The following is a 12,055-nucleotide window of genomic DNA, read 5'->3' on the forward strand; positions in this document are numbered from 1 at the left end:
GGCCAAACAGGAATAAAATTAGCTAGTATTCTATAAACGGCTGGTATGGGTATTAAAAATTTAATTTCAGTAATGTACGGAACAACGTTTCGACCTTCTTAGGTTACCTTCAGGTTGGTATTCTAGTCAAATGAAGGGTATCTGTATATTAACATGAAAGTAATTTGCGCCTTGTGGACCTGGATTGTCGATTAAATATTCAGTTCCAGACCGGATAGAAGACTGTATGTTCTTTGTGAGTTTGTAAAATTTGTGTATATAAATAATTACTTGTATTAACTATTTGTAATAACCGCTATTATTAATTGTATTGCTATTTGTATATTAAAATATATTTGTGTCAAGAAGGAAGATTTGTGTGTCAATCTTGTTGGCAAATATGATAAATTTCATACATATTGAAATTCAATTAACTTCTAAATTAAAAGTAAAATTCCCGGCTATTTAAAATTGTAATACGTTAACATATGTAATATGATAAATCGAAGACTCGTCCGAGATAAATTGTAATACGTAACATAATAATATTTTAGGGTAAAAACAGAATCCAAAGAAACAAATAAACTATAAAAATTAACCAGATAGAAGAAAACAGGAAATAGTCTGACATAAAATTCAGCAACTATTTGTTTAGTATTTTATTATTTTCGTTAAAAAAAACAATTAATACAGTACTGTGCAAAAGTGTAATTATTTCCATTTATTAGACTAATTCTTCCGTGTCATTACAGAATATAAAACTTCACTGATCCTTGTTGACGACTGAATGAGCCAGGGTGAGAACACTTGTTATTCTTTAGAATTCCCAAAAACTTGTACCAAGGGCATGTCATAAGGGTTCGTCTTGAATGAAGATATTGATCAAATGCTGGGTTGAAATAAACTTTCATGGTACTTCTTGCGGTGTCTTAACTATATAGAAAGAAGTTAGCATATGGTACCAGTATATGAAATAATAAATCAGTTTAAAGCAACATAATTTGAAATAATTTATACTGAATTTGAAAAGTCATTTTGTAATAGATAAACACCTCTTCATAGTTTTTGTTTGTTTTTTTCTGTTCTTGTAGACGGTTGTCTCAGTCTAAACGTAAAGAATTTTATTTGTTCGGACACCTCAAGTTGTGGTTAAGCTTAAATTAACCAACAACGTGTCGGGAAAAATGAACAAAATAGTGTTTATTTGATTTCAGAAAACTGTTTTGAGTGTTCCATAAGCATATTTATTACCGTCCTATCAATTTATTGTAAGAAACAAAACTCCCATGACTCTCCACCTATTGTGTTACGTATCTTTGTTATAAATACACGCAGACACAGAGGTAATAAAATATATCTTGTTTATATAAACTCCTTACTATGGCAAGGATAATCCTTAACTGCCCTCCACCACAAAAAAAAGCTAAAATTCAATATTTTAAGATGACTACAAATTTTAATGAACCACAAGAAATGTACACAAAGCTAAGGTGTGTAATGACTAGTAACTTCTAAATATCAGGGGGAAAATATTCATAACAATCGTTGGTCCTCAAATTAACGTTACATATGAAAAATCTTATAAATTCTAAAGATTCGAGTTAGGATAGAGGCATGTAACGAGGAGTAAAGAAGATAATAATATTGTGAAATTTGTATGCTTTTAATTTCTATGTTAACTTTGATTTGAAACGATACTTGATTGACTTTACAAATGTACTTCATAATTTCACAAAAATGCAAAAGTTATAGCATGAGAATCAAACCTTGTAAATATGTTAAATTAAAGTTCGGTTCAAGTATTCCTAGGTGTGAATGCGACACCACCAAATTCATAGAAACTGTCGGAACAATAATAATTCCAGTAGCACCTTACTTCTAACTTTTAAACAACAGATACCAGCGTAGTGATACATAAAAGTATTACTTTCACACATATATAATACTCTTGTTATGTAAGCTTAAAATGAGAAGTTTAACCGATCCTTTGCTACGAATTCAGTCATTTTAGTATTAAATCGTTGAATACGAGTCAATGTTGATCAAACTGGGCAAATATTATGTAAATAAATTAAACTGAATTTCGAAGTGAGTGTTTCAGAAGGTTACACAAAAACATATAATAAATACCACCAAATATACATGTCCATATGGCATATCGTTTGGTGAACTTCTTAACTGCATGTTATCCGCTGCACATCAAACATGTGGAAGTATTTCACTTAATATTATTAACGTACTGAATTATATTTATATTTATATGGAGGAACACGTGAATGGAAAAGTCCACAATCGACGGTTAGATAAGGTTACTTAAATCTCATTAGAAAACAACTAATATCTGAGCTGTGACCAACTTCCTACCTAAAACTAATTATATGAACAGCAAATGGAACTACTTTCTTGGACTATCTGAGCAGTTCATCTAAACATAAAGCTACTGAACACACTTCAACTCTATGTGTTCTTACCTTGTGCAAGTTTAAATTTCATATCAGGCCATATTTATTAATCTTAATAACAGCTTGTAACGCTTGAAACTCTTTAAATGATTTAACAGTTTGATTTATCTAAAATAAAATCAATATACAAGTTACACTGGAATAATAAATTATCAATATAAAAAACAAATGATATTGAAATATATATATATGTATATATAAGCTGCAATCCATCTTTTCTGGAACAGTTTTCCGTATAAAATCAATTATTATTATTATTTCTAACTATTTGCTGCTGGAGTGTCCGTATGATACATTTTTCACTAAACTATGAACAAGGCTTCCTCCATTATACAAAGTTTAGTATTAATAATTGTAACAACGTACAATATCCAAGCGTGTTCCATTGCTGAAATTTCAAAAAATTGTTTCTTCATATACGAGTTCAACTTAAAGAATAGTCTGACATATCGAAGTTTTATGTCCAATTACAATACAAGTAGAAAAGCGACTGCGTTGCAAGATTGAATGAGATCTTGTCATTAGCCTTGATTTAGAATTTAAACCATGTGGCAAAGAAAACTGTCCATTTGGTTTGGTTTGTTTTAAATTTCGTGCAAAGCTACTCAAAAAATATGTGCACCAGCCGTCCCTAATTTAGCAATGTAGGACAAGAGGAAAACAGCTAGTCATCACTACCCATTGCCAACTCTTGTGCTACTTTTTATCAACGAATAGTGGGATTGACTGTCACATTATGATGCCCCTACGGCTAAAAGGGCGAGCACGTTTGGTGCGACGAGGATTCGAATCCGTGACCCTTGGATTACGAGTGGAACGCCTTAACACACCTGTCCATGCCGAGCCGAAAACTGTCAGTCAGGAATTCATTACTTAGCTATTTTCGTATTTATATATGCCTAGTTATACCGATAACATCAGTGCACATCAGCGCCATGACAACCAGATGTTATCACCAGTTTTGCAACAGAAAATTTACGCGTTTATATAAAGAACTTAATATCCACGTGATTTATTGTTTGTTTTGTCAAAAACATAAAGCTACAAGATGAGCAGCCTGTGATTTTCTCAACGCAAGTATCAAAACCCAATTTTTAACGAAGTCCACTCAGATATCACTGATCCCAAAAGGGCTCAATATCATTTAAAATTTTATTTTTTAAATAATTACACGAAGGCTATCTACGTATAGCCATCACTATTTTTAAACTAACATACTAAAAGGAAGGTAGCTAGACAACAGCACTCACCGCCATCTCTTCGGCTGCTCTTGTTTGAACTTCATTTTTATAGCGCACAAACAGTTTTAACACGTGTAGTTACTTTCAACGGATACGGGACGCCCAGGGAATTATTCGCTGGCTATAATACTTCCTGGACAATAGAACGTGTAAAATAGATGTGAATGGGGCCCACTCAGGGTCCTTTTCACCTGAGGCAGGAGTCTCGCAGGGAGGGGTAATTAGTCCTATATTATTTATCATGTATGTGAGTAATACGCCACTGCCGGACATAAACTTAGGTTTTGCATCACAATTTGCTGACGATGTAGCGGTCTGGAAAAGTGATCCCACTCCTTCAATTGTAGCAACAAACCTCCAACCAGTCCTGAATAATTTAGAAGAATACTGCCAGAAATATAGAATAAAAATAAATATTCCAAAACCCAAGTAATAGTATTCAGCAGATTAAATAAACTGAAAAAATCCACCTAAGTTACATATGAATGGATCACTTTTACTGACTGCTACTTTGCTAAATTTTTGGGATTAACTTATGATACCAAATTAACGTGGATACAGCATACAGTATCCTGATTAGAATCTGGAAAAGAGCAAATTATGCAAGAAGTCTTTCAGGTAAAAATCAAGGAACACCATCTGATAATATAATAAATATCTACAAAACATACATCAGACCTGTAATAGAATACACATCTCCTGCCTGGATAAACATAACACAGAAATAAAAAAATACAAAATTCAATCTTAACTTCAGCCTATAAAGTACTACATTCATGCACAAGTATGCAAACGCAGAGACAATATCTGAAAGACTCTTGCATAATGCACTAAATTATTTTAATAAGAATTGGCATAAAAATGATTGAATGTGTGATCTCGACAGATACTACGCACATGATGAACATGGTCTTAAGTACCACTCTCCTATAAATATATATTTAAGAAATCTAAATCAAGTTGGCCACCATGCAGTAGACGCTTAAAACTAGTTTTATTTTATTTTTATGCTTTTTTATTTATTATTATTTTATTTCCTTTCTTTTTATTTCATTTTATTTTATTTTTATTATTATTATTTTGATTTTTCCGATAAATATATATGGAAAAAGGGAAAATATATACATATAAGTATATAAAAAACGGATAGAAAATATTTAAAAAATAGGAATAGAAGTAAAAAAAAATTAAATAAGGATAAAGAAAAAAAGGGGCAAATCAAAACAATACATGGACGTTGCCCTGAAAAGGGCCGGAGTACTGTGGGATACTCTGGTCCAAAATCTACAACAACAACAACAACAAATTATTACTAGTAGCCCACATGAAAGTTAGAGATGGAGGAAGAGGTCTTGTGCACCTGACCATCCTGGGTATACAAAAATTAAACATATCCAAATACCTACAAAGAAGAAGCGAAGCGAAACGGGATGCGAGCCATGAATCCTCTGATTCAGACCGGGTATACTAATTGCTATGCAACACCTGGCTATATTATTTTAACACTTTGTATTTTACTTTCCAACTTGAAATGTGTTACAAACCTTGGTTAAATTTAGGCCTATCACTTATTGTACAAATATGGTCCTACAATATATTTAATCACTATTTTTTCAACAAATATTTGCACGTTTCACTTTCAAAGGAGCAATACACGCGGTGCTAGAGCTTCGTTATATGAGCATAGTACTTTTCAGAATCATTAAACACTATACACTATATATTCTTCCACGAGGTTCCTGAAAGTATTCTGTTTCAAGAATAAATAAAGCCAAAATTGAGAGTTACGAACATTATTTCTTGCTTTCGAAGTTCATATGTGATACTGTGTGTGTGTGTGTGTGTGTGTGTGTGTTTTCATATAACATAGCCACATCGGGCTATCTGCTGAGCCCACCGAGGGGAGTTGAACCCCTAATTTTAGCATTGTAAATCCGGAGACATGCCGCTGTACTAGCGGGGTCACGATACTTTGTTGTAGCTCTTATGGGACGTCATTTCAATTCTACTGATTGTCTATCAAATAATACATTACTGAATAGTGGTCCAATTAGTTAAAGCAGGAGACTCCTCTAGGTGGTCTTTGGCTCAATTTCAGGGAAACTACACCTTAAGCTTAAATAGTTACGGTTACCAAATTAATTGTCAAGTAGGAACGACTGTTTTAAAATCTTAATTGCATGCCTTTAAGGTTCTAAATATTAATTATAATGCGAATTACTCTATTGGCATCAAAAGATATTTCAATCTAAATGTATTTGAATTTTATGTTTCTGGAATTAAATTCGAACTGTACTAATTCAATATGTGGAACTAAACAAATTATTTGATGATAAATATGTCAAATCAAAGTATTTTAACGAGTTGTAAGAAACGCGTTTGTATTCAGTCGCTAGCGTATACGGAGTCTATTTCTAATTATGAAGAAAACAATTACACAATTCTGGTATGAAATGGGAACTGGAGGCACAGGCCAGGTTCCAGCTTTTCTCAAGGGGAGAGACAATGGATCACCTTGCCATGCCGGGCTTGCGTTCACAAACGGAAAGGCAACTGACGAGACCAGAGTGCTTACAAACAGGCTTGTGTAAATTTCATATTTTTAAAACTTGTGTAATAAAAACATCTTATGAAAACCTGGTAAAAACATAGACTATACGTCACTAGTACAGAAAGTTATTTTTAACTTTAAAACTGACTTTCGCAAATACACGAAAATTCCACTTATACATTAGAATGACGAATATCAGGTTAATTTGTTAATTTCAAATTAATATTATATAAATCCATTTTGATGAATTTCGCGAAAAGCTACTCGAGGACTATCTGTGCTAGCCGTTCTAATTTATGAGTGATAGACAAGAGGGAAGACAGCTAGTCATCACCATCTACCACCAATTATTGGGCTAACCTAATCCAACAGTAGAATCGACCGTGCCACTACAACATCCCCATAGTTTAAAAGGCGATCATGTTATTGAATGGGATTCTAATCCACGACACACATAATTTGAGTCTAGCATTCTAACCACAAGGTCTGATTTAAAAGCAGTATTGAATGTTAATCACTATAATTTCATCTATTCCTTTAAAAACTCAGACAAACTCCTCCAAAGATACTTTTTAGACTATATTTAAAAGCCTGGTACGATTCATCATAACTTCCTTACAGTATCTCTTGGCAAGAAAAATCATGGGGTGATGGATTTTATTAATATTTATGGGTGTAACAAACAGTTTTATTTCAAACATTTATTCGTGATTTTAAAGATCTCTCTCCGCGGTTGATGTTAGGACAAATCCCGTATCCACACATTCACATGAGAAAGGCACGTTATTAAATGAAATAATGAGATGATATTTATCTGACATAATCATGCATTATGTTTCATTTCGCGCTTCTCCAGTTCCTCAACAGCGACATTTACCAGCAGATTAAGACAACTAAAGGGATCTTCTGAAGAAATTTCGGAAGGTGACCGTGGTGAAGTCACATACGTAGTTGTTACCCACTGGTTGGGTGGATTGAGTCGAAGTTTGATCGGATCAGCTGCATGAAACCTGACTTCGGTTGATACAGGGATGGATTCAAACTTATTAGAATTGGTGAAACATGCCAGTGCGGACGAAGTGAGAACTCCCGATGACGCAGCTATTGTTACAATAGGAATAGACTTTAACTGGTCGTATGGATCTTGAACAGTCTGGGCATCAGTAGGTGTCTTTACGGTTACGTGAGGAACAGGCGGCACATCCCATTCTCGAATCAAAATTTCTTGTTCATGGTTACGCTGCCACCTCTTCCTTAACTTCAATGGGCAATATATGCCATCCTGCAAGGAGGGTGATGTGGAACGCACATTGGTGAATCCTTCACTGGAACTATCCTCACTCTCCACGTCACCGTCTGTGGCGCTGTCATCAACGGAAGAGAAGTACGCTGGGTCAGGTTTCGCTAGTTCATCTTGATCTGTCTGTAGACTGGACAGGTCTTGTGGTTGGGGCAGTCCTTGCGGTTTGTGTGATGTCTTTCTTGTTATTGTATACTGAAGAGGATCGTGACCTTCCCTGCGGATGATATCCGGCAGAATCCGACGGCGAGCGTTGATAAACCAATTACAAACTTGCAGAACACTTAGGTTTGCTTCCTTGGAAAGACATATTTTCTCTTGATCCGAAGGATAGGCATTGTATCTATGTTCATAAAGCCACATTTTTAGAATCTTCACCGATTCTTTAGGCAGATTCCCTCGGCGCTTTCGTGAATTGAATTCTGTTTGCTGGTGACGAGGATACGCAATGGAATCATCATAAATGTCCATTCGGATTCCTTCTCTACCTTTAAAAGATAATAACATTAATAATTAATTCATCGAATAAACTCTAATAAATAAATAAACAATAGACACCGATTTAAAAACTTGTACGTGAAAACTCATTTTGTTCTCATTAAACTGTGACGTGATGTTTTCTGTACTTTAATATGCATTTCTTCAAAATGGTTGATAACAGACGTATTAATAAAAGATAAACAATTTCTTTCAAATATACTGTATGTATCTATATGTGTGTGTGTTGAAGAAAACAGCTTTTATAAAGGAGCACAAGTTTATTGTTATTGCTCCCCAGTGGCTCAGAGGTATGTCTGCGGACTCACAAAGCTAAAATCCGGGTTCCGATTTCATCTCACAGCAGCAGAAAACTTTATATTTATTTACGAGCAATAGAAATGAACGAATATTTTTAACCTGACACTTAAAAATGTATATATCATAATCTATCCGAGTTTGCGACCTGTGGGGGTTAAGTATTAAGAGCCATTGAATCCCATTCAATCATGAAACACGTCATTCAATGTAAACATATTGTTAAAAATATAAAAATCAATCAAGGTTTTCCCATTATATATCAGCGAGAAAAACTGAAATTAATTCACAGACTTGTCTTTCTGAACTAATTTATTTAACGACGTTTTCTACCAGCCTATTTAGTTAACACTTAATGTCCGACTAAGAACTCCCTATGTAAATAAAACAAACTACTCAATATGTGTGGTAGTACATTATTTCCCAAAATTACTGTTACTGCTTTATATGAGATTTGTTGCCCATAACAAGAAATATTTCCGTCAGCGCTAGTGACAAACTCGCTGATTAGAAAATTGTTTGAGCTACAGTAAAAAAGTATAATAGCCTCCAGGAAAAGGAAACAGGACATCAATTTAACCTACTTAGTTGTCCCTCATACTCCCCGTTTCTCTCTTTCCAGGCGTCTCTTCAAGGCGAAGATTATATCTGAACTCATTACAAAACGATTGGTGACAAGCTTGACCCGCACGTGACCTGTAGTCCTATATCGACGATCGTGATTGGTCTACATACAAGAAGAGCTATCATATTACCCTTTATAAGTTTGAGTTTTCTTGAGAATATCATTAAAACTGGTTAGCGAGATTCATTTCCTCAAATACGTCTTAATTAGCTCGATGGTTCATCGACCGCAAAAAAGTGACATAAAAACTGTTAGGAGTTCTCTAATTCCACGATTACACAAGGCTACTCGTCTCATACTGGAGTATTAAAAGAACCAAGAGATGTACATAAACAAGTTCATTATAAAATTGTGGAACAAACCAAAATAACATTTTCGTTTTCAATTTACTTATTAATTAAATATTATTTTATTAGCAATTACAGTTTTCACAGTAAGGAAGATAATTTTTAGCACAGGTAAGACGTTTCGATCACTAGCACAATAATTTTCAACCATAATAACGATTTATTAACAGCGTAACGCAGGAGCGATTTCCAGAAATAGGGAGCATGAAGCAGTCTGGCAACGAACTAAAAATAGTTTGTAGAACTAACGAACAATTATGGTTAGACTTTGTTTTTTAAAATGTTGATAAAATGGAATGAACCGTATTCATGATTTATTTCTAACGAAATATACCCATCTAATGAAATGATCACGACAAATCACAGGGAGGCCAATATTTATTTCAACGATAGTTTGTTTAAGAAACTGCTTGTCTCACCGTGTATAGTGATACTCACTTTACTAAAAACGTGTTTGGATATTAAACGTTGCAATTGTCCTAAATATTAGTACTTGTCAACTACAGGTCCAACTTAATAAAATTAGTTATAAAATATACATTTTTAACTTGAATAGGTTTAAATTCTCGTTTTAAATCGCTATTTAATTCCATATGTTAATAAATATAATGATTCTTTACATAAGAAGTTACTGAATAACAGAAGAGAAAATATTGTACAATTATGGAAAATTAACAATAAAGTAATATTAGAACTCGTGTCACCAAGAAACTGTACAATAACGTACTCCAATCTACCATCAATAAAACACGATTAGCACTTGTATTACCAAAAATCCCATAACGCTTTATCCTTGCAATAACACGCTTCTCTCGACCACCATTTCTGCTTGTGCTTTGTGATGAAAAAAATATTCAACGAAATCGAAGAGCAAATAATGCACGCGATCTTAGAAGTGTTTATACACAACGGTAATATCACCCTTTCTATGTACTTCAGGATTCCATAACCAACAAATAAATATTGATCAAAGTAGCCATCTTCAGACATTTCAGAAACACACCTGACTACCTGGAACTATAAATATCACTCCTTTGTGGCTGTTATACCTTGATAATGTTTAATTTTTGAGCGAGAAAAAAAAATGTTCTTCCGTTCTTATCTCCGTGAGATCAAAGACGTCTCATGACCTACGAATTTATCTCATTATATTACCCAGTTATTTAGAAATAGCTTCTAATTAGTTTGTTTTTAATCAGGAATTTGGTTTACGGTTGTTTCTCGATATGCTGCCAGACAACATCAATACAAAGCTCTATTCTTAAGACAGATAACAGGAACCTTGTACTGAGGCATTGAACACAAAATCTGACCAAAGTCATTTATATACAAAGTTAATCTATGTTACGCAGTTTAACACACAGTTAACTATGCCTGACAGCGACTGGTATAAACACAACAATATACAGATAAAGTCTGCACAAATCGGTGTATGAATGTATGATACACTAATTTATAGTCTCGATTTGTTTCGTTTTAGCAAAATCACGTTCGGCTATCTGCTATGTTCACTGCAGAGAGCCTACCCTCGGATTTTAGCGATGTTAGTCCTAAGCTTACGCTGTCCCATTGAAGGACTAGTAGTTTTAAAACTAATGCTGCAACCGTACCAAATATAAGTTTTTTACAAAGAGAAAAGAAAGGAGGTAAAAAACAAACGTTGAGACCCTAAGCAGCACGTAACAGTACTTAACGTTCGCTTTAGAAATGAAGACAAGACAGAATGATTTTAATATGGATGATACTAATGAAAATGTTTTAAATTTGTTTCTTAGCAATAATTTAGAAAATGGTCCCGAACAAGAAAATAATTGATAATACTCAGTGACCTTGGTTTTATCTCATTAACCACTAGGTGAGCCATTCACTCAGTAGAAAAGCACTGCTTTAAAGCACGTTAGTGAAGCAATCGGAGAATGATTTAATAATTCAACCAGGTTAATAGGGCCATTTCATTCACAAGTAGTCGCCGCGTACCGATCTCGGTTAGTTTAAATAAGCTACACAAACTTACAATCTTTTACATCTGTTTTCTAATGCTATTAATTACTTTCAAATAAAAACATTAATTTTTGCAGACCAGCTTAAGGAACATTAATTTCTTTCTTTAATTCACAATATAGGGCAATTATTACAGAAAACATGAACATAGCATAAATTGAGAATATCATCATGTTTTGACAAAACCAGTTTTACTTTCAGTCGAAACAAAACATTTACAAATGTCATTATTAGGTGCTGCCACCTAGGTTCGTTAATAGAAAACTAATTTCGGAAACTATGTCCAAGAGTTTTTAAAAATTATTGTAATATTTTTTATGCAAACATCTTTTATTTTCATACCTTAGAATCTAAGTAAATTATCTGTTACAACAGCCTTGCATTTTAACCTTTCATCCTAGTCAACTTTCAAAAAAAGGTTAGCATGGGTTTGTTATCTACCCACATTTTGTTCAAAATGCCCCGAGGCTTGCATTGACAAAACGAATAAGTACTAGCATAAACGATCACAACTGTAACTATGTATATTACACACCCATACATCAGTGGAATAGCACAACTGTGTATTCATGTCTATCAAACCAGGTCGGCTTGCAGTCGTATACGACTAACGAAATCATAAAACGAAGAAAAATTTGGCTGTACATAGACTGAGACCTACAAACTTTAGTACCGGGAAGCTAAACACGATTCTCAATTGACTTCAACTTAATAATGCCATGAGAAATACACATTATCTTAGCAAACGTTTAAT

The 12,055-nt window shown here is 33.8% G+C and overlaps 1 protein-coding gene across 12 annotated transcripts in view; it reads right to left on the reverse strand.

The window, feature by feature from the left end:
* Positions 1-614: 614 nt before the first annotated feature.
* The window catches only part of LOC143230456 (uncharacterized), a 67,461-nt gene continuing 56,020 nt past the window's right edge, over positions 615-12,055 (reverse strand). For 5 of the 12 annotated variants that reach the window (XM_076464040.1, XM_076464046.1, XM_076464049.1 and 2 more), the window contains one exon: positions 1,207-8,021. In XM_076464040.1, coding sequence (XP_076320155.1) covers positions 7,057-8,021 — 965 coding nt within the window. In that variant the 3' untranslated portion in view covers positions 1,207-7,056. Of the gene's footprint in view, positions 913-1,206; positions 8,022-12,055 lie in introns of those variants that run through there. The other 7 variants (XM_076464047.1, XM_076464043.1, XM_076464042.1 and 4 more) reach the window with 4 other exon arrangements.

The sequence above is a fragment of the Tachypleus tridentatus genome, chromosome 10, assembly GCF_004210375.1.
Source record: "Tachypleus tridentatus isolate NWPU-2018 chromosome 10, ASM421037v1, whole genome shotgun sequence".
Taxonomy (NCBI): domain Eukaryota; kingdom Metazoa; phylum Arthropoda; class Merostomata; order Xiphosura; family Limulidae; genus Tachypleus; species Tachypleus tridentatus.